At 41.5% G+C, this 24406-nt stretch overlaps 1 protein-coding gene across 3 annotated transcripts in view; it reads right to left on the bottom strand.

Annotated features, from left to right (window-relative positions):
• The window catches only part of marchf8 (membrane-associated ring finger (C3HC4) 8), a 218933-nt gene that overhangs the window by 18888 nt on the left and 175639 nt on the right, over positions 1 to 24406 (bottom strand). For all 3 annotated transcript variants that reach the window (XM_079559978.1, XM_079559977.1, XM_079559979.1), the window contains one exon: positions 22662 to 22741. In XM_079559978.1, the coding sequence (XP_079416104.1) occupies positions 22662 to 22741 (80 nt within the window). The remainder of the gene's footprint in view (positions 1 to 22661; positions 22742 to 24406) is intronic.

The raw sequence follows: 24406 nt of genomic DNA, 5'->3' as shown, positions 1-24406 counted from the left end.
ACTACAATTATCAGATTTATAAACATTGTTTGGAGTATGACAGCGTTGATGTCTTATGTTTTGAAAGGTGAAAGAATGTAAAGAACAGACATTGAAGAATACGGGACTGGGCTGGGCAGGTTTTCAGATTGCCATAGATACAGACGGCATCTCATCATAAAAGAGGGCGTGGCTTCGCCGAGGGGGAAAATAGAATCTTTAGAGAAACACAATTTTTCACACTTTTTAGCCATTTTCTAGTGGAATATGAACTTATTTATCACACATAAATAAAGTCAAGTCTAAATCGGGCCCATATGGATATTTTCTCAGAGCAGATTGTTCAGTAGAAGTGAAAAAACGGCAGTTATAGCTAGCGCTAGCTGACCGTTAGCATTAGCCCGATGCTAACATGAAGCATCAAGGTAGCATTTTCCGTTGTTTATGTATTTATGGGCTGTTGAACCACTTTGCTCCTCTCCATGTCTTTGTATCTATATTTAATAGAAAGCTATCGTCATAAATCAGCATTTGCAAAAGTAAGTAAGTAGTAGTGAATAATCAAAGAAAGTTTAAATTTTTCTCCAAATTATTTTATTTTATTTTATTGACCTTTATTTAACCAGGATAGTCCCACTGAGATTAATAATCTCTTTTTCAGGGGAGTCCTGGCCCCAGAGGGGAGTCTATTGTACATGTTTAAATTGTTTTCCCCCTGTTTTCAAACATGACCATATACAGGCCATTCCATTCTGCATCTATGGAGCGCCCTCTGCAGGCAGTAATGGTAAACAACATTTTTTTTCTTTGACCCAATAAAATAGAAAGACGCATGAATGAAGCGAGGTCTGTTTTTGATGCGGAAATAGCGTTACAACATGTATAAAAGCTCAAAGAGGAGCACTTTCTGGAAAAGGAGGGAACACCCATGACATCAGCAGGTGGAGCAGACCATGCTAATCCCAAGAGCTGAATTCATGGAGCATTACTCTAACATGCACGGATGAACCAAAACACAACTCCGTATTCGTTATTTATAGGCACAAGGTCAAAAATCTCCTTTCCAGTTCGCCCCCCCTTTAATTCTCCCAGATAAAATTTGGGATTTGGGTGAAACATGTGTCATTTGTTGATGGATAAAACAGGAAGAAAATCGACGGTTTGAAGAAAAAGCAAAAAGGTACGGCACACGGTGAAGTGCATTCAAGACAGTAATGGAACACGATTATAGGGCTCGCTGAGGTAATTCTAGTATTTCTTACACGGCCTGAAAAAGACAGCTATGATTCATATATATTTAAGCAAGTCCATAATTTGTCATTTAATCTCCCACCTGAAGTAAGAACATTTTGAAAAAAGCGACCAAAGAGCAACAAAAAAGTGGCAAAAATGAGGTGAAAAAGAATTTGAATCTTAGCTTTCAAATGTGCCTCAGAATGCTGTTAGCATGTTCAGCTACACTTATGCTCATGCTGTGCGGCAAGTAAGCGCATATAGGTTTAAAGCATTTGGGCAGTGGCTTTGCTAATATGCTAATATGCAGAGCGCAGTAGACCACATAAGATTCGCATTTTCTGTTCCCCCGTTCAGTCTTTTCTATAATTACCATATTATGTGCACAATTACCTCAAGACGGTTTTCTACAAATATAGAAACAGACCCACTGCTTTGTTCCGCCAACAAGCCGTTAGCTGTACGTGTTGTGCTAGCCAGCGGCAATGTAAACAAAGCAATACTGTCTTTCTGAAGCGTACTCGCTGCTTTGTTAGCGGGGGCGTAGTTACCACCAGAGAGTTTTTTTGTTTGTTCAAACTATTAACGCATCGTCATTGCAGCACAGGATTTGAAAAAGTAGTCATCTGTACTGGATTGAAGACGTTCGATCATTTTTGACACGCAAGTTTCTAACACGCGCAACCTAGCGTACCACCTAGCTTGATAGCCGTTAAAGCCTTTACGGCAGGAGAAGGATGGGCAGTCCAGTTGTTAAAAATGGGGCTGATTTGGGGTTGTATAGTAGCTACTGACACATGGAAGCATTCATGGGCAGAATTAAGATAAATTCAATTAAATTCCAACAAATTCTGGAGATAACACCATCTGTGGGAAAAGCTAACGTAAAAAAGCAAATGGCTTCTACAAATGGGAAATTATCCTAAGCACTCCACAGTGGATTACATCAAGAGGTGCGGTTTGAAGGTTTTGCCGTGGCCTTCACAGCCTCCTGACCTAAACATCATTGAAGATCTTTGGATGGACAGCCCAGAAATCGCTCAGCACTGGAGCACTTTTTGTAAGGAAGAAAGGGGGGGGAAAAATCCTCAAACAAGAATGGAACTCTTGGCTGCCGAGAAAAGTGTTTGAATCTGTGATGCTTGAACTTGCCGTACTGCTTTTGCTAGGTTTGTGAAGGCTCTCAGTCGTCCAAGGATCAACCGCTGTAGTGAGTAGATACACGAGAAAAAGAGCGAGAGGAAGCTTCTGAAGATGGGAGCGAAACATCCTCGACTCAACCAACTGGATAGAATAGGAAAAGACTGAGGGGACAATCGAATACAATCAATGGAAGTACCGAAAACTTGGAAAAAATGGCCTTGATAACTTTTCCGTTCGTGTGTCTGGCTTTTTACTTGAGAAAATGCTTGACCCTTTTATCTGCACCTTTAAAGCAGTACCAAGTAACGTGTTTACCTTAATAAATCCTTTTCGTAGTCCCTGTGGGGGTGATACAAGTGTTTATGGGATGATTGGAGGGTCTTTCATCTCCCCCGGTGTCTCTGACCAGAAAACCATGTTTGCAACTTGACTGCCACCGGTCCGGAGAAAGCAATACACACTAATGAAATCACGAAGAAGAAGCTAGCATGCTAACGGGCAAAGCTAACTGCGGGCTAACGTCACTTTAAACAGTATTTACAGCAAAGTTTGAGTGAAAACAAATATTTCCATTGTATAATTGGATGCACAGTAACCCTCTCTCCCTTCGCCTTTCCTGTCAGCGTAGTATTTACTCTCCAAGACAATTAATACGTTAAAAAATCGTAACTTGCTACTACACCTGCAGTTGCACTAATGGCCTCTAGGGGGAAGAGTTACTTAGTACTGCTTTAAGGATAGAAAATGAGCACTTCACGGCACACAATGAAAGTTCTCGTACCATGGAATTATGTGCAATTTGGGTCAAACAAGTGCTCATCTTCTCTACCACATTGTCAGGAGGATGTGACTGGGGAGGTCAGACAGTAGTGCGGGACCTGATGACTTCATGTGTCACAGACTGAAGTTTTTAAAGGTCGGGATCGTGTCTTTGTCTCTAGAGTCACTTAAGGCGAGAAGCGGCAGGAGAATAGGGGGAAAAAATTGTTTTAGAGATACCAATGTGAAGGTTTTTCTGTAGATTCCTGATAAATAATTGTATAGTTTCATATACATAAAACCTAAAGTTACATTGATGGTTTTATTGTATTTATTTTGGATCTCGTGTTTGTGTTTCAAGTTCAAAGCTGTTAAAAGTCAGATTCCACCTTGTTTCTTGGGGTTCAAAGCGAAATAAATCAGGCGAGGAATGAGTTATTGAAAACCTCTGCACAAACCTTCAGAAATATTAATGGAATGCTTGGAGTTTGTAGATCAACAAAAGTGGGTTTTTGATTTCATGAGTAAGTTTTGTATCTTACATTTTTCTGACAGATATTGCGATTGCGATTCTATTTGCGATTATTTATATATATATATATATTATGTTTTAATTTCATGAAATTGAGCATCGAGCTGCATACAAACTTCCAAAACTGCTGTTCAACCTCATGGTGCTCAGTTATTACGTTTCAGCTTCATGTTGCAACAAGATACAAATCTGTAAGAGGCAAAGAGGCGCTTTATGGATCTGTCAGAGAAACAAGCTTCTTTTTAATCATTCTTCTAATAAACGTGGTGCTCTCTCACTCTTTCTCCCTATTTAGCTGCATAACTGCATTCTCCGAATCATAAGCTGCAAAACACTGCTTGTTTTATGGAAATCCGCCTCATATTTACTTACTATACAAAAATCTACTGTAAAGATGTTACATTTAGAGGCAGTTTAATACAATGCTACCCGCGCTGAGCGGAAGCGATCGGCTTTTTTTGACCACCCCAACCCGTTCTGCCGAAAAAATGATGATTCCGTGACACAATCCGACCCGTGAGTCGCGAAACACTCGTTGTTTGTTTACAAGCAGTGAGAATAGTTTGCGCTGCGCAAGACGAACGTGGGGTTTGTTTTCCGCAACTGCAGCGCAGACAAACCTGATTCTCCTGCAGACACTTCTGATTGACCAGCAGCAAAAGGAGACGAGGCACAATCACTCTGATTGGCGAACAAACATGTCTATCACGGCGCAAGGCAGGAAAAAAAGAACAACTCAGGGTGGTTAGGTGATCGCAGTAGCTAAAACCTGAATTTCGATTCCATAAAGGTTCATTGTGCAGCCCTAACGTGATTATCTTCGTGGACTTGTGCAGTTGCCGTCTTTCACAAAAGGAAATGACTTCCTGTCAGGGCTGTGAAGTGTGTTACATGAATACCAAACATGTCTGTAGTTGTGAATGGATGCGAGTGGGGGAAAACGTCATTAACCCTAACATATCGTAAGTTGTCGCCTGCATTATCTCGCCTTACAGTCGCTGACTCTTGTCAGTCAGCAAATTCTATTGTACCTCAACGAGGTGAGAGACTTTTCATGGTGATTATGTCGAGTTTCCTGCACCATCTATAGAACAATAGTAACAGCTCAGAGACAGCCTACAGAGGAAGAAACCTCAAAGCGGTAAACAATAGAACGGAGAGAGGGAATGGAGACGCGTTGATCCTGGTTCACTTGAGGATAAGAACGCTAGAGACAGACGCACTATTTCTGGATGTGAGGTTGGCGTGAATAGTGAGTGTGGCGTTCGACTAGGAACCGAAGTGAACAAAGGAAGGTAAAAATAGGTCACTTCTGTGGGTGTCTTTAGAGAAAAGTGGATTAGAAGAAGGGAAGAAACAATTAAGAATTTGGTGGGATTCGTTTGATGGAGACAGATGTGGATGGATGTATGGAGATGAGATGCTGCTTTCCGCCCACAACGGGATCATCTGACGGAAGTAAAGCGGGATAGACTCAGAATGTCATTGGTGGTGTAGGTTTACTGTAGGTGTGGCGTGGGAATGGGCTGACGTTGTAATTTCACTTTTGAATTGCTGCAAATATTAACAATTCTCGGGTTTGATTGACTGTTGTCCTGGTTTAAGTCGGTCGTAGCATAACCTTGATATCTAGCATTTTATAACCTGAATATCCACCGTCCAACGTGAAACCAACTTCACTTCACTTTCATCCATTGTTTTCTGCGCTCATACCGCATATCAAAAACAGAGGGAACGGGACAGACCCAGTCGTGGAGGAGAGTTATAGTGCAGTAGAATGATGTTCATGTCAATGGGGGGACACAGAAGGAAAATGAATGGGAGCAGGCTGACTCTCCACTGTGGGTAGTGAGGTAGACGGCATCACCCGCCACAGCCCAAATCTACATGCATTAGGTGGGTTGGCGGGTGCTAATGTCAAGCCCTGAAGAAGAGTGAGCTTGTGAATAAGTGCAGCTGAAGTGCAGTCAAGCGGTTAACCTCGAAACCCCCGCCTTAACCGAGTGCATTTTCTCCAGTTCAGCTTTACCCATTTATTGCCCACAGTCCCAAGAGCTTCTCCACTGGAGCTTGCAGCCTATAGGCCACAGAAACACGTCATTTGAACGCTAAGACCTAGGTTTTGGTTGTTTTTTTTAAATCCGGTTTTGGACGGGTTTTCTTTAGGTTTTGGTTGGGTTTTTTATCCGGTTTTTGCCGGGTTTTTCGTCAGGTTTTCGTCAGGTTTTTGACAGGTTTTTCTTGGGTTTTTCGTCAGGTTTTGGTCAGGTTTTTATTGGGTTTTCGTCAGGTTTTTATCGGGTTTTCGTCAGGTTTTTATCGGGTATTGGTCGGGTTTTCGTCAGGTTTTTGTTGGGTTTTCATCAGGTTTTCATTGGGTTTTCATCAGGTTTTTTGACGGGTATTGGTCGGGTTTTCGTCAGGTTTCTGGTCGGGTTTTCGTTGGGTTTTCGTTGGGTTTTTGTCAGGTTTTTATTGGGTTTTTATTGGGTTTTTATTGGGTTTTCGTCAGGTTTTTATCAGGTTTTCGTCAGGTTTTTGACAGGTATTGGTCGGGTTTTCGTCAGGTTTTTGATGGGTTTTCATCAGGTTTTTATTGGGTTTTCCTCAGGTTTTTGACGGGTATTGGTCGGGTTTTTGTCAGGTTTCTGGTCGGGTTTTCGCTGGATTTTCATTGGGTTTTTGTCAGGTTTTTCAGGTATTGGTCGGTTTTTTGGTCGGGTTTTTGTTGTGTTTTCCTACTTGTCGCTATTTTGTCGCTCTTACATTTGGGTAATACCGAACAGGAGAAAATGTGCTCGGTTCAGGTGGGGGTTAAGAGGTTAAGGCAGCAGCGTATACGGAGGAACACTGTCACCAGCGAACAGTGGCTTTGACAATTTGTCGAATGTCTCTCCCTGCTCTTCACCCCCTTTAACCCTGGTAATACTACTAATAACACCAATAATACAGCCTACTGAATAGAAAAGTTAAGTTAGCTGCTCCCTCCAGCCCAGAGTTCAGGCCTCAGCTCCAGTTTGAGTCGACAGTAATGATGTTTGCCTTATGGCTGCACAGGGCTGTCTGACTGTCTGGACTCCACACAAGAGACACAACACCATGGCCCGATTTAGTTTCTTTTTAGGTCAAACAACTTGGCATCAGTCCCTGGAGGAACAGCTGTGAAGGTGAGTGAGGCTTTTTCCCCAAAATCCTTGTCCGGATCGAGACGAGGCACATAATTGTGACTCATCAGACTACCTTTGAGCACTGACAGACAAAAAAAAATCTATTAATAATGGACTCTCACGGTTGTACTATCACAGGCCCAAAGGCTTTAACTGCAGCAGGAGCCTGAGCTGCTGTTTAGTTACATAAACGCTTTTTTTGTCGTGGAAATCGATCAAATAATGACTGAGGTGTTGAAATCAGACAAAACTTTCACATTGCGCTTTGCATTCAGTGCGTTAAAGCAGGTGGGGCAAAAAAGAAAGAATGAAAGGCAGTAGTGCATACACGACAGGAGATGTGTGGGCCGGTTTACATTATTAAACTAACCAAGTATATATGACTTTGTGGTTCAGAAGTAGCTCTTTCACCCACTGTGATGTTCATTGTTGTATTTTATACCATTGTCACGCGTGCATTATTTTTGTATAATTGCACACGTAGTCCGGTAGTTAAATCACTGAGATATCGCTCCGCTGAGGGTATCGCCATAGCAACACGTAACATAGCTGAATCAGATAAACGCTTAATTCGCTAATGTTAGGTGCTGACAGGAACAAATGAGATGGATTTTGTTGTTTAATTTCAACATTTTTGGCCAAAAATGGGATTTAGAGGAGAGCAAGCAGCTAGGTTAGCTTACTGTTAATAAAATATGAGCTTTCCATTTCTATACGTTTGTGTGACGTTGCGAGTTCCGCTTCCGGGTACTAGCAGACGGGCAAATATGCGAGAAAAAAATAATAAACTCTTAAAAACAACCATCAATATTTCTGAAACTCAACGGAGAGTTACTGAACATACTTATTTATCAGACTCATTAGCCAAAAATGCCGCACATGCTAAAAAAGCAATATTAATATTAGTCACTACTTCCGGGGTTAGCGTAGCTGCTGCGCTGTTAGCATTTATTTCCGCTAACCCAGACGTAGCGATTTTGGTAAATATTACTTTCATAGCAGTAGGTTCAGCATTTTTGGCTAATGGGCCTGATAAATAAGTATGTTCAGTAACTCTCTGTTGAGTTTCAGAAATATTGATTGTGGTATTAAAGAGTTTTTCATAGTTTCTCGCACATCTGCCGACCTGGAAGTAGAGCTGTGATGTCACCACATAACAAACGCATTGAAAACGGTTAAGCCACTATTCATTATTCTCAGACCTACATTAAATGACCCATACACTTAAGCATATCTCGCAATGAGACGAGCCTTCAGACAGTGTAAGACCGGCTAAAACCCCACATAAAATAAATGAAAATAACATTTGCTAGAAAATGTTAAGTTTGAGGGACCGTGGTACAAGCGGATTAAACCACTCGGAGCCGTGCATTAGACGGTTATAATGCACTTCACGGAGGAACACACCGACCACTCCGCGTCGTGCATTATAACAGTCTAATGCACGGCTCCGAGTGGTTTAATCCATACACATTAAACGGCTGCATGAGAGAAGCAACAAAAATCACTCAATCTTTCTCCCTTTCGTTCAGTAGCGTGACAATAATAAATCAATCCGGTGATGGTTTACAGAAATGAAACTTTTGTGGGGTCTACTTGTCACGCAGCGAAATCTAGGAAATACAAAACACTACACAGTTACAGGGTTAAAAGCTAAAACAAAAAGTCAATTTTACATGACACTATGACTGGGTCTGACAATAAAGACAAGCAGGAAATGGGAAAAGTAGTGAAATTTTGCTAAATGAAAGCAGCACATCCATGGCAGCTCTTTAATAATTTTGTTTTGAGAATTTCACATTAACGTTGATATGGTTGATATGGTTGATATGGTTTTATGTCTCTAAACAGAATTAGCGCATCCATCAGGAGAGATTAAAGTAAGGCCTCCTTTTGAACTCGTTTGACACAAGAGATAAAGTCAGCGTTTTCCTGTCATCTGGCAGACTCATGACTCAAACGCTGCAGCAGGCACAGGAGGAACTGAAGTCTAATTTGCAACAGTTTACGGCCAAAAACACGCCTGTTTACCGCACTTTAAGGTGACAGAGGCACTGCTCCAGCGTTACAAACAGCATAACATACATGGTGGCCAGGAACACGGCGGCGTGGACAGGTTCAACCACATTTCACACGCTATTTATGCTGACTCATTAGAGATTTTCTAACATGGAGCAGCTATTCCAAAAGTTATGATTTTTAAAAAACTAAATAAACAGTATACTCATTCCAGCCACAAGGGGGCACCTTAAATAAAAAGAATTCCGCACGTGTCCAGCAGGGCCACCGACATAAGAGATCAGGATACAAACAACACATTACAGCCACGTGGTAAATGAAGCTTAACACCACAGAGTGTGGAGTGATTGAAAAATGACTACAGTACTTTGAGAAACTTGTGACACAGGCTTGTAAAGTACAATAAAAGTGTAATAACAGTTATTACTTTGGTCACATTGCGCAAAGATGTTTTATTTGAAAATAAAAATAAATAGAATACATCTGGTATTTCAAATAAAAACAAAGTGTGAAGACTTCATTACTATGCAAAACACTACAGCGACACAAATATGTGCCTGGAATCAAGTGTTGATCTTGTGAATATAGTAGTGGGGACGACTGTGCCAGGCGAGTAATCTCTACTTCACAGTGAGGCCTTTTGGTCAGGCTCATACAATTCTATGTTATAGCCAACCCGGCCCGGCCCGGCCCGACCATCACAGTCAGGAACCATAATGTGGCCCCCAGAGAATGAAGTTTGAGGACCCCTGTTGTATACTGTCATCAATTTCACCATCTCTGAATTGAGACATAAACCTGAAGTATTTCCCAGCATTTTAAACAACACAGCCTCAGCAGCAGATGCAGTATAATAACTCTCACTGTGACAGACATATGTTATTTAACTCCTATTGGCGTATAAAGGCCTTCACAGTTCTATTGTATAACTCTGAAAGGCTGAGAAGCACCCGTCACCAAAAGGACGTAGTTCAACGCTCCCGATGTCAGCGGTTTGACTCGATTCTACCAGAGTCTGACTCTGCTCTAAAGGCGACATGGAAGCACTGCAGAGGTAAGTCTTTCCAAACAATAATTATGTTTCAGCAGACCCTCCTTAGTAAGAGGTTTTATGAGCTGCCATGATCGTTAGCACTAGCTGCATTAGCATTAGCAAGTATGTTGCGATTAACCTATTTATTTAATATAGAATCAAGCTAAGGCACTACAGCGATGGTATGGCCGCACAGCATGACCCAATATGATAAATTAAGATGTTTTTAGATAGTGATTCCCCTGTCACGCAAATATTTCTACAGTTCTGGATCATTTACAATGATGTTTGACTGACGTTTGTCCCAGCCTGCGGCTGTTTCCACTTGTTTGCACATGCACAGCTAACCTCAAAGTGACCTAGCACATATTTCAGAAATGAGGAATTCAGCATTTGTTTAAAGCAGTGGTGTAGCAATAGGTGAACGTGCAGTTCTTTGCCATTTTTGTTTTCCCTGCGGCAGCTTTGAACGTGACATTTCACATTTGTGGGTCTATCTAGAAATGCCGTCTGCATCCATCAGGTTTTAGGCCAATAACAGATATATTACTACCTTTTTTTGTTATAATAGTTGAAAAGGACATTCAGCAAAGAGTCAAAGCTGAAACTCAAATTCACACTCTTTTGCCAAATGATGGAAAACGAAAAAACAAAACAAAAAAACAAATCAGCCTTGTACATAAACAGAAAAGTAAAATTGAGCTTGGAGTGTTTGGGTTGGGCACAGTTTGAAGCGAGCACAGTGAAAAGGGTGGCTCCGGGACTGTGAAGAATGCTGTTTGCCCTTCCAACATAAACCGACAAGTGCTTCTGGGCCTCGACCCAAGAAAACAAGAACACATTTGATGGGCGCACATGAACACATGAAGTACAGCAGCACACAGTGGTTAATCCTCATCCGACCAACACTACGATAATATTGCATTCTTCTGCTTGTGCATCATTGGTTTGTGTTAAATGGTCGTCTTAATTAGTGTCCATAATTTGCGCAGTTGGGCGCTTGAAATGATACTCTCTTAAAAGAAATTGATGCGTGCTTGTCGGAACAATCCCCTCATGCGCACATCCCTCTGTCCAACTAGATCAGTGGAACTTGTCAAACTTTTCACACCAGCTACCACCTCATAAAATGTTTGATCTCCCAGAAGACAAAGGTTCTTGAGTTGTCATCTGTTCTCTGCAGACTGAAGTGTTGGACGTTTCGCTTCTCATCCTAGAAGCTTCGACACAGTGCCAGAGACAAAGGTTCTTGAGTTGTCATCTGTTCTCTGCAGATTGAAGTGTTGGACGTTTCGCTTCTCATCCTAGAAGCTTCGACACAGTGCCAGAGACAAAGGTTCTTGAGTTGTCATCTGTTCTCTGCAGACTGAAGTGTTGGACGTTTCGCTTCTCATCCAAGAAGCTTCGACACAGTGCCAGAGACAAAGGTTCTTGAGTTGTCATCTGTTCTCTGCAGATTGAAGTGTTGGACGTTTCGCTTCTCATCCAAGAAGCTTCGACACAGTGCCAGAGACAAAGGTTCTTGAGTTGTCTTCTGTTCTCTGAGGGTTTAAGTGCTGGACGTTTCGCTTCTCATCCTAGAAGCTTCGACACTGTGCCAGAGACAATGACTCAAAGACTTCAAATGATGGCTCGAGAACCTTTGTCTACCAAGTCTTAAAAGGGTCTAAAGCTGGGTGAAGACTGCACAATTGTGGCCCGCCTGCGATGAACGATCACTCTTCGTTGGGATAATCTCGTAGCTCAAAAAACGCAGCTCGCAGTTTGTACATTGAGACAGGGGCAAAGACATAAAAAACGGAACCGTTGTACGACCACAGATGAGCAGAGTCTGATATTTTGGAATGCCAGTCACAGAGTGAGCCACACTCTCACTCTGTCAAGTGTCTCATCAACAAAATACAACATCAGCGCACCGCTAGAGTCACAAGCAACACAAACCAGGCATGAACGAGCCAGCATTTGACTTTTCATGCACTTTTCCGTGGAAATAAACAGCGATAAACTAGCAACGCTTCTCTCTTTCAACCATCACCGTGTAGACGAGTGCAATTTAACAAGCCCCAAGTCATGCAATGACATCTAAAAATGTCACTGCTAAACCTAAACTTCACTGAATTATGTTTACCATATTGCATCAGTGCAGAAAATGGAATTAGGAGATCTCTCCCATGCAAACTTGCAAATACATTCATTGAAAAATATAGAAAAATCCTCATAAATCTACTGAAACTATTAAAAAGTTAGAATATTCAAATCGTAAATTGTCATGTTTTGGTGGAACCTTGCTTATTAAATGTCAGTTTTAGAGTCACTGTTACACAATGCCAGACTTTTACAGACTTTTTTTTTCTTTTTTCAGAAAGAGCTCTGCGGTTTCCCAGCAGTGTCATTGTGAATGTGTGTGTTCTATAAGAGAGTCAGCTGACGCCCGGACTGTAATGGGGAAGTAAATACCTCTGCTTTAACAATGACATTTCAAAATTAATGGATGACAAAGAACTTAATGCTGTACGCTTCACACAAACAGATAAAGCAACAAAACTGTTTTTACTTTTGCAATTCATGTACAATGGTTAGGTTTGTGCTCAGTGGACTGTGCATGAATTATAGGCTTGGATCACACGCAACACATCTTTATCTTTGCAGCATGGGGTTTTAAAATTAGTCATGAGGCTGGGTTATTTTTAGTTTTACCATCATTCTTACACATTTTTATTACTGGAGCTATACTCACATGAGAGGGAAGTTTGAAGTTCGTGTGAAGCACTTTGGGTGACTTGTGTCATGTGAAAAGCGCTGTACAAATAAGCTTCATTTCCATTCCAATCCAAAAAGTCCATTCTATTAACCTCTCTAACAACAAGTCATCCCAGCGGTGCTCCTTAAAACCATGTACAGTGTGTGTGTGTGTGTGTGTGTGTGTGTGTGTGTGTGTGTGTGGTCTTGCATTCATATGGCATTAAAGTGATAGTCTAACCTGGCTAACGCCAGGCTACTGTGTGCGCTCGAATTATTTCGAACTGCACAACAGCCTGGGGACCATGGCCCAAATTTTCCGGTGGATTTGGGAACCAATCACAGAGCGAGGAGGGACGGCAAGACGATGACGCACGGAAGCTTGTAGTTTATTTACGGATAAAAAAAAAAAAAAAGTTTATTTACGGATCCAACGTGACAGCAGCAGACACGATGGTATTTTTCGATCAAGCTTTAGACCTTGTTCTAAATAGTTTATCTCAAAAGTTTACAGCGGGTACGTCATACGTCATCTCATACGATGATACGATTGGCTATGGCCACGTGCAGACGCAAGATAGACTTTTTTTTTTTTTTCGTATCGCCCAATAAACGGCTATGGACGATCGTAAACCACACCTCTCCTACGAGAAAATGCATTGGTGGTCCCCAGACTAAATATCACTTGTGATTTTAGTCTGGTGTTAGCCAGGCTGGAAGTCTTAATGTTTTGCAAACTTTATAAAATCTGCAAAATCGACAGCCTGGTCTTGCATTTTGATGTAAAGTAAGTTATAATATGTATATAATTTTTTTCTAAAGTCCCTCCTCCCCGGATCAGAGTCCAGTATCCTCCCGTGTTGACCAATGAGACGAGCTTTTCCTGTGTACCAGCCTGTCAGGTCCAATCAGGAGGAGGGGGAGGAGCTAAATCTAAGAAGGTCTTTGTGGTGAAAGAGGGGAGCAATTTGATTGTCTATTTATCTCTATCTCTCCTCCCTTTGCAAAAACTTACAGATGATCACTTTAAAGCCCCATTTAAAAAAAAAGTTTTTCCAAGTCTTAATTGGGGAGAACTAATAAACATGATGCAAAAAGTACCATCTCTGACGATGTGTCAGTTCAACAAGAAGCCTGAGGGCCACTAAACATTGGCCTGAGAGCCGCATTTGGCCCCTGGACCACACTTTGGGCACCCCTGGTCTAGTGGGTATGACTCAGCCTGAGAGTAGCAACACTGAATAGACTGTTGGGATGATACGCTTTGTCCTGACACAATGCATATGATACTCGGGGGCCAAGATGATATTACAATACAATTAGTATTCTGATACCTCAAACATTCTAACAAAGAAAACAGGGAAATGTTATTCTCCAAATGCCATCTGACATTTATTAAAGAGATGTTGAGATAGAAAAGTGCATTAACAAAAAACAATTTAGGTTTAAGTGCTGTAACAGTTCCTGGAAAAAAAAGAAAAAAAAAAGGAGGTCCAGATAAAAATGCTCCCAAACACTTAGCAGTCCATAAAAATAGGCCTATTGCAAAAAGCTTGTAAAAAATGGCCTCAACCACCAGACTATTAGACTAAAGGTTTGGCCACCCTCGCCTCTCTGTCCGTCCACCCCGACAAACAGCATACCATCATGCTCCGCCTTGTTTAAACATTGATTCCTTCTGGCTTAAGTCTCAGCAAAAAATGAGGGGGGGTGGGGGGGGTGTCAAGGACTTCCAAACACCGCTCGGCTGGCTGTCGATAGCAGCCGCGGGTAAATGATTAACCTGCCGTGCCACACGTTTTTAGCTGTTGTTGTTGTAAACCCCGGTGAGGTCGGTCATGGGGGGGGGGGGGGCAAGTTCAGGCCTCACGCTCGCAGCCACCTGACATCCGTTTATCTCCAGGACCTATTCGGAGACGCTAATCTGCGGACCGCGCGGGACTGGCACCTGGCACCTGGCACGGGCCTGAACCTGCGGGCCTGTAGCCGTGACGTACGAAGCGCGGCTGGTGCTAATCTGGAACCCGGGACTGAGGGTGGAGGTGGGGTGAGATGGGGGGGGGGGGGGGGGGGATTGGGCAAGCCGTGATGCTTGAAGGGCTTAACGTTCCAATCAATGTGCTCGCGTCCTGCCAAAATGTCAAGCAGTGCCGTCGCTAAATCGCTAAATGTTGACTCTATTTTCGGTCAGAAAATAGAGTCAACATTTAGTCGGTCCTCTCGTCGAGGGACCGACGAGAGGACCGCGGGTCGCGACAACCTGCAGTTTTTTTTTTGGGGGGGGGGGGGGGTTATTTCGGTTAAGGTCTTGAAGAGTACATTCCGCGCGAGGGATCATTTAGGGCTAGTGCTATTGTGGACGCGAGATGAAGAAACACGCTGAGCTCGGAGACTGTTGTAAACCTGCTGACAAATCCTTCAGCCTTTCTGCAAGCCGAGGAAATAAATCAAGATGAACACGGAGGGGGTTCGCTGTGAGCACGACATGCCGCTCCCGTCTCTTCTCTCCGCTAATGGGTCACAACATCTGGCCTAACTCAATACATATGCCCAGATTCTGTAGAGGCATAAGTACCTTTTCTGCTTCTTCTATTTATTATCATCACAGAGAAAGACCAATAACGTTCATCTTAGCCTAAACTGTACCAGCAATTTCAAGGGCGGAGCCAACGTGAGCAAACAGGAAGCGGGGTAAACCAATCAGCGAAGGGCGGACGTGTGTCGTGGTTGCGGAGTTATTAGCGGTTCTGCGTTCAAGAGTCACCTACTGTCCATGTGTTTTTGGTCATTACTGCCGATGAAGAAAAAACTTCTCCTGTGTGCTGTCCGAGGATTGTTATCGAGGAGACTTCCGCGCCCCAAGAGTGATGCTGCTTCGCTAACGGCAAATGGCTAACAAAAACAAAGAGTTTGGTCCGAGCAGGGGTTTCATTCTGGACTTGCCAGGCTTGGTATTGTTGCTGATTGTTTGTAAGATTGTATTATTGATTCTAGACGGTGACAGTGCAATTTCCCTTTTGGGTCAATAAAGTCCATGAGCATTGTTTTGCTACCCAATGCATAAAACCAAAGACATACAATACAATAAATACATGTTTGTTTTTTTCTACAAACAAAAGAAGAGACAAGGGTGTGGGTGAATCTTTAAATTGTATTTAGCTCATTCCTAACTGACTAATTTCTGACATCTGTGAGTTTATGAGCACATTTCACCACTTTCAGGGAGCAACACTCTCACTGTAATGTAAAAAAACACCACCATGAACAGCCCTTCATGCTCCCAAGAACCAAATGTGAATCAGCTTAATCCCTTGCCCTTGTGTATTTCTCCCTTCTTTGTGAAAGCTGTGTTTTATGGATCAATAAATAAAACAAAACAAAACAACCACTAGCTGCTGGATCACCATCAATAAAAAGGCTTTAATATTTTGAATGCACAGTGCGCACAAAAGTGTATTGTTTATTTTACAATATACTGAAGGACTAAACAAGGGTCATCGTCTTTAGGAAAGATAGAATATTCAGTACAATAGCATGAGTGTGCAGCAGTCACAACACATCCAGAAGGCTCATAATGATTTGTAAGTGCCAAAACATAAGTGCACAGGCTATGAACTCGACAGGTGGTCAGTAATGAAGAGATAATAATGAAGTACTTTACTTGAGTAGAGTTTTTGTGGAGAACATTCTGCTTTTACTCGACTACATTTGAAAGATAAATATTGTATAACACTTTCTACTCTATATTTCAATAAAGGCTCTACAGTAAAAAGTAAATTTGTCCATGTGTGTTTTGTTTTTTAAAGCCTAATAATGCACACTCCAGAACAGCAGGTGGCGCTGTGCAGATACACTTAAATGTCAGTGCACTCCCAACAAAGAAGAAAGTTTGACTCCGTCGAATTCAGGCACATACACAAGACAAAACGTTAAAAACAGATTCCTCTGACAGATTTGTACTTTCTATTTAGTATTTTCTACAGCAAATACAGCAGTACTTCACAAAGTAATAATTTAACAACTTTTACTTTTATTGGAGTAATATTTGACCAGTTGTGTCTGTACTTTTACTCAATTTAAATGGGTACATACAAGATTGTTCAGTTCTGAAACCTCAACAAAATTCACCTGAACCTGTCGGAAATCCGCTCGGTCCTAGTCTATGAAATGTCTAGCCAGGCTTTTACCGTATGTCCCAACGGGGCTCCCGTAGCTTTTCACAAACTGGCTAAAAGTTTAATTTAAATGTTGTATTTTGGACCAGTTCAATCATTTACTTCTGACATAATGCTTTCGCCCAGAGTGCATTTAAACAGGGTGAATATAAATAAGATCAGCTGTTAGCCAGGCCAGCTGACGACGGAATGAGGTCAGACCACGACTTAGCCAAAAAACTAAAATCTAGACTGTCTTTTTGGGGCAGACAGTCAAAAGGAATCCACAGTTGGACCTGCCCCACTTTTGCATTTAGGCTTTTAAATAAGGCAAACGATTACCACTCAGATAAGTATATGGGATGTAACATCTCAGGGCAGAACTATAGTTGTTTCATGGGGAGGCTTCTTTCTTTGATAACTCCCTTTTAGTCCCAACATTTTTTGGTGGTACTGTACTTCAAAAGATCACGATTTCTTTCCACAAAAGCAAAAGAATGTCTATATGAGATCTTGATATAACAACATCATTTTGCCTATAATTCATAATCACGTTAGAGTTTTCTTGGGTATTTGGGAAACATTTTAAACATTCTACCACAGCCACAATCTTACATTTTTCTAAAGCAGCTTATTAAAGGTTTTTCGTCCTTCGGAGTTTTGTACAATGCCAACATTGTCATTTGGCACAGTTGTAGTTTGCAATTTTCTTCATCATGAAAAGTCCAATTGTAGGCCAAAGTAAAGCATCGCTTTCTACAAATGCCACCGTTGTAATATGGCCAAAATGGATGTTCTGCTGAGCCATTTTTTCACATTTCTAGATTACTTTAACAGGCCGATTTTGGCCCCTGGGCCTGCAGTTGCCTACCCCTGCTCTACAAACTCAACAGCCTGAACATCATTATCCATAAATATGTTACAATGACTGTACTGCATATTCCAACTCACTGGCTCGAAGTCCACTCACATGGATTTCTAGCCAGCGGCCATTTGGCAGAGTGTCCATCAAATCTCATTATGTAACGCGGACAGGCATTTTATTGCTAGTTTACGACTTTAATTGAGATATTACAACGTGTAATCCCTACTGTGTAAGAACCAAGTCTCAAAACTCCAGAGCATCTACTGATAATAATATCCCTCCAAAAGGATATTGTTGCATATCAACACGATGCTAACTTTCCTTTCTAATTATTCCGACTGGAGAGTTAGCCATGTCTTGTTGAAATTAATACATATAAAAAATAGTCTTGGCAGTAAACATGGAGCTGTTGGATATATAAACCTTACTCAGGATGTAAATACTTGTACGTCACTGGAGGAGACTTCTGTGTTTATAACTGTAGCGGTTTTAGCCTTGAAGCTAAAGGCTAACGTTAATCTAACAATTTAACAGATATTAAAGTAGCACCACCTTTTGAATTTTCTAGCTTTATTCTGTTGGTTAAATATTATAAATAGTTTTTATTTACGTTGAAATGGTTACAGGAAGTAGGTACAGACAGCTTCCCTTTGGTAATAGGAAGCTAGCCAAAAACATTCCGTGCACAGAGCATACTACATTAACCACAAAAACAAAAATATACTGTTAATTTATTCCATGAAAGACTTTCATTTTCCAGCAATAATGTGAGCTGGAACAACCAAGTCATTTTCTTTTAGTGCTGTCTCGGGACCCATCAGGTATCACAACTTGGTATCTAAGGGAAAACCATTTATTTCGGTACCTGTTTTCAGTATCGATTTCTTTTTCAATGCCAGTAATACCTCAAAACAAAACAAAAAAGAATAATTGTCCCTCGTGAAGCACTGTGTGTACATAAGATTCTATTCTCATTTCTTGGCCGCTCTAAAACATTTTCCGCCAAAGAAAAAAAATCCTTGTGCCCATGTGACTGTATCTAATCTATTTGAAATCCATTCTCTAGGGAGCAGTACCAGACAGTCTTACTCAGACTAGAATACATAGTCTATAAGCTAATGTTTAGTGAGACAAATCTAAGTTGATTTAAACAACAAGCTTAAAGCCCTCAGATGGAAAATCCCATTTCCAGGTCAGAAAACAATCAGAAATAAGGAAGCTTCTTGGATTAATGGCGCGATAAAGAAAACAATGCAACATGGCTACTTTCTGAGACCTTGTTCTTCCATTCACTAAACTATTCATCAGTCATTTATGTGTGTCTTTTGACGTTACCCCTGTTTGAAAGTAGTTTTATTCCAAAAAGTTTTCACCAAGTTTGTTTTTCACTTTCTGGAGAGCTGTCAGTATTCCTATGTTTACTGGCAATGGACGCAGAGCCGGGCTGAAAAATACCCTGGGGCATTCATGAAAAAGTCCACAAGAGCAAGTCTGAGCTACCGCAGTAAAGCATTCAGTGAGCAACCCATTATTCACTATAGCAGCTTTCCCAAACCTCATCTGTCAATCATCGGAGGGACATAAAGAGGAATCCCGAATCAGACAGACTCATTTCTGTATTGTCTCTCCGTCTGTTCTTTTGTTCTTTAAGTCTTCTGCTAAACTTGCTCCTGGGGAAAATCGATGCGTAATCTTTGCCCTTATGTAAAACTGGCTGAATGTTTCCATCGATCGGACCGTCAGTGAAATGCTAGACTTTAAAAACACGGCTTGAGAGAGTAATGAAAACAGGGAGGCTTTGTAGATAAGACAAGGTGAATAGAGACGAAACAGGATTAAATGATGACACATTAGGCTGAGGGCAGACAGACGTCAATACAAAGGGTGGGTTTTGTGGAGTTTGATGGTATATGACTAAAATGACTGCTTCGAGACTGATTTCAATGAGATAGATGTTGGCCTATATCCATCTAGGTTTCACTGCACAAGAATAGGAATACAATAGGAAAGGTGTAACATAGGTGTAATACAGCAACATACAGTCTATGCACAACATTTTATTAGATGCCTCCCTTTGAAAGCTTGGAGATTTTCAGAGTTATTTATTTTCTTATTCTGTATGATCAACCATTTCTCATCTCCCGCAATATCTTTTATTAACATTACACAAGTCAATACCCAATCTAGCAACCCAAAACTGCCTGGTTAGCTGCCAAAGTCTAGCTGGCTTTTTCGTATATTTTCACAAAATTGCTGAAGGTGGCCACCACTAAGGGCTCAAATGAAATGTCAAAATGATCAAACGGTCTCTTTTCTAGCTCCAAATAACCTTACCTTTACTGCCAAAGAGGGTTCCCCCCAAGGTAGTATTTTAGGACCCATTTTATTTATTTGAAGCCCGTTTGTGTTGCTGTATGTTTTATCTCTGTAATCTGCCTAGGGGGAAAAAATGGAACCTAGCTTCTTTGCATTAATCTGGCATTGCACATTTTGCAGGTGTTCATTAATATGTACAGTTTCTTTGTAGAAGGTTCATACTGTCTTCTTAAGTTAAGTCTAAGTCTTCCTGTGATCTTCCTGGAGAAGGCGCCAGTCAGAAGGGGGCGTAAGCTCTCCCTACTGACAGAAAAATCCATGTAAGCTGCCTACGACATGTCACCTCCACCACCAGGTGTCGCTTCTGAGGAAGATCACAGGAAGTGATTGAAACTAGTCAAGCAAGTAAAACTAAACCCTCTGTCTTACTAAAAGAAACAAAACTGTAATGTACAGTCCCTATTGAATAAATGAATAAATAAAGTAAAAATTGTGCATCACTACCAGCCATTAAAACACTCCTGTCAGAAGGTCCACTGGCCAAACATTGCTGTATTACACCTTGAAAAAGAAAAGTAAAGAGTTGCTCTGGACTCTTCTGCAGCACAGTGAAGGGTTGGGTGGGGGCTACATCATCTCTCTACTCTAACAACCACTCACCTGCAGCAGTCCCCGGACAGAGAGAAGGGCGACAGCGGCTCCTTTTCTGACATTGGCGTGGGACAGCCGTCTAAATCTGCATCCTCCTCCATGTAGCACATCGGAGCAGTGACGACGCCCAATCCCTGTATTTGAAGTTGCTCTTTCGGAACTTTTCTCTCTTCCTCAAACACGTCATCGTCTCCGGAAACGTCATCGTGAACAAGGCTTGGTTCGTTGCTTCCCGGGAGGGTGCTTGATGATTTGGTAATGTGCAGATGCGAGGCGAGGCTCCCGAGACTGGTTGATGTGGACGATCGGGAAAAGGGGAGGAATCGGCGTAGGAAGTTGGAACTCTGGGAGGGATTGGGATGGAGGCCGGACATTTGAGGTGGGGCTACTGATGGCGAGTTAACCGGGGGCACAGTTAGCATGTACTTGTAATTGTTAGTGAGAGACGGGACCAGGAAAGATGGATTGGAATTTTCGAACGGTAGCTTTCCGTTGCGCACATTTTGATCGTTGACGGATGATTGCTCGGTCTTGGCACCGAGTTCGCCGTCTGAGCAAGTTCGGTCGATAAAGTTCAACCCGCGGCAAAGGGTATCCACGCGATGGCCGACGTCGTTTAGCGACATGGAAAACCTGAGCGAACTGTGCGGGCGGTTGCTGACGGCAGACGCTCGCAGCAACGACAGCCAGTCGTGTTGCTTCGAAGCTTTGCTGGGGAGAGTGTCTAAGCATATGGTTGCGGTACTTCCTGGTTCGTGGGATTTACCGTTCAAAAGAACTACGGCGGTTTGCTTGGGGCTATCCTGATCCTCACTGCTAATGTTTGCGATTGAATGGGAAGACAAGATAGGAGGACGAGGGAAATTTGAGAGTAATGTTTGTGGAAAATGGAAGGAAAGGACAAAAAGAGAAAATGAAGAGACGTCATGCAGTTGAAAATGATAGTACATAATGGTTTGGGGGATTTTACGACGAAGGCCTCTTAAAAGCTAAAACTACCTAAGCAATCCATCCATACCATGAACTACTTTACAGCAAGGCTAAAGGCAGCAACAGCTCTGCCACGTTGACTACAGCGCGCCATAAACGAAGTGAAAGCAGTAAATTATATGACCTGGACACTGTCAGTCACACAGATAGCAATACTGAAGCGAGGAAGGACATTTAAAGAAGCAATGTAGGATTTAGAGGCACATGTATTCATTTCATACAATTTCTTTCAATTATCTTGAATCAAGCAACACTGCGTCACTTTTCCGATCTGATTGCATCGTGTGGATAGCAGGCATAAATTTGTATAATGAGGTGTTAGTGTCAATCATAGCTGTACGTGCAAAACTTCTACATAGTCTTTGATGGAGCAAGCTGACAACATATTGCCACGCTATGTTTGAAGGCAACAAGGCTGACATAATAACTGTGGCTGACAAACCTGCTTTTGGGCATCTCGATATTTATATTTTACGTTTAGTAGCTGAAAATAATGTATGTGTAGGAGAAGACAGTTTAGAAAAAAGGACTGTTCTTTGTATCTCGTTTGGTTGGAGTGCCCTCTGCGGGCAGCAGTGGGAATTGTCAGTTTGACCAGAAAATACAAGCATTATTTTTTAGCTAAGGAAATGCTAAAATATCAATCACAGTTTAAGCGCTGTGGACTCTTCTGTGTTCTATCGATCATGCAACAAAATCCCTTAAATACAGATCAGGAAGAAACAACCAAAGTGAACAGGATTACTTAAAACTACCTGAATGAAGCAAAAATACTTTACAATAAAACATACACCATTATTTTATGGTTAAAGGCTCAGAAAAAGGGCATTTTGCATGTTCCATATAAGTTCACATGAGATTCTTCATTCCTCTATTTAAGTCATTGTTGTCACAGTGAACCAGATGTATGATTATTGAGCTTTTATTCTTTCTTTTCTTTTCCATTCAGTAAATGGAATAGGCAAATGTCTTGGCATCGCATTCTCGTTTTGTTTCCCGAGTCAGCCGATTCTGAAGATCATGTTTAGCATGCCTCTAAAACGTACATATTGCATCTTGAACTGTTGGGAATTGTCCTTACCTGCAGATGTCCTGGCTGGAAGGTGACACTGACGTTCTCGAGAAACTGCATGGCGCGTTGACAGAAGTTGGGCTCCCCGCCTGAAAAAAGGACAAAAACATAAAACTTATTACCCAGCAGTCCCCAAGATACAATCTAGCTGTCAACAACAACTCCTGGCAACATACAGCAAGAGGCTCCAAGCCCTGATCCCCAACCACTGCATTTCCTTTCTCTTTTCTTGACGCTCTTCTATCCTTATTGAAAAGCTTGTAGACAAGGTTAAAGCTCCAATCCGTGCCCATGGTCCCGGTGGACTGGCATTGATCTGCGTATTGTTGTTGGAAGTCGCTCCAAATAATAATCTTGGCACGAATATCGCAAAATGGCAAAGTCAATAGAAACAGTTAATCTATCTGATCAAAGCGTTGCCAGGAGAAAAAAACTCTGGCCCCGAGCAGCACAGAGCGAACAGAATGCCAATCTGATGGAATCCTCGGTGTGAGAGACAGAAAAGAAAGAGAAGAGGACTTGAGACTGTGGACTTTGGACAGTTGTAAAGATTTGTAGTCAAAACAGAGTGCTACTGCAGTTTTTTTTTTTTTTTTTTTTTTAAGTTCTACAATAGCTGTGATGAATACAAAAGACCATTTAATGTCCTAGTTCCATTATAAGTAAATATGTGTAAGCTCTCACACGTGCAGGGGTTTTCCATCATGAAAAAGTTCTTCAGTCGACATCTGTACTGACTTATTTCAGCTTTTGACGATTCACCTCTCACCTCACAAGACTTCATCAACAAATAACGATCTCTTAGCAGCAGTCAGGATATACAGATAGCGGGGAAGGGTTTTACATCGTTATTGGCTCTCAACTTGTATTTTCAAGTGGGGAAAAAAATGCCATCTGATCTGAGACAAAAATGACTTAAACGTGCTTGAATTATCGGAAATTGTGATGATTTTGAGTAGGTTTAGACAATGTTTATTGCCAATGGAACTAACATGATTTGCCCTGGCCTTGACTTTTCTTTTGCCTCGTTTAATGTGTTTTTGGTTCATTTCAAGCGTTTAAGTTCATATATCTTATTTTAAGCAAATTAATGCTTGTTCCCTTGACAATCTTATTTCAAGACAAGATTATAAGGCATTTTTATCCAATATAAGACTCCCTCTAAACTAGACACCTTTACACCTCTTTCTGTCAAGTATTAATGGATTAAATATGTGATTTGTGTTTCAAAATAACTGAGGAAAGGACAGGAAAAAACGAAATAATTCCAAATTGCGATTTTGACCATTGGAATTGCAATTTCAATGTGATTGTGATTTTAAGTGTAGCCCCAATTTCCATAGACTTTTTTTGTTTTTTATGTGCATCTTCGAGTACCTCTATCACACAGCACTCCTGCTATGGCAACTTCATTAAAATATTTTGACTGCCCATCCTTACTATTATAGCTAGTGCAAATATTAGTGTGGGTGCTTCTGAATTGACCTTTTATGCACTATGATTTGAAATAGCGTCTGTGTACGTAAGAATAAAATAGTGACAATACAATAGAGGCGCTAGGGCTAGTGAAGACATTGCACGGGGCTCCCCCTGCAGGCGACAGTGGGAATAACTTGCTAAGATAAAAACTACTTTCAGTTTCAATTTACGTTGTTAGCAGCTTCAGCACAGGATGACAGGCACATTTTGAGCGCAGAACGACTTAGGGTTGGTTTATGGGCTTTGAAAATATGAAGGACAGTTTTGGGTTTTTC

The sequence above is a fragment of the Gobius niger genome (assembly GCF_951799975.1).
Source record: "Gobius niger genome assembly, chromosome: 7".
Lineage (NCBI taxonomy): Eukaryota > Metazoa > Chordata > Actinopteri > Gobiiformes > Gobiidae > Gobius > Gobius niger.
The sequence above is the reverse complement of the archived record's forward strand: the minus strand, read 5'-3'. Positions and strand labels throughout refer to the sequence as shown.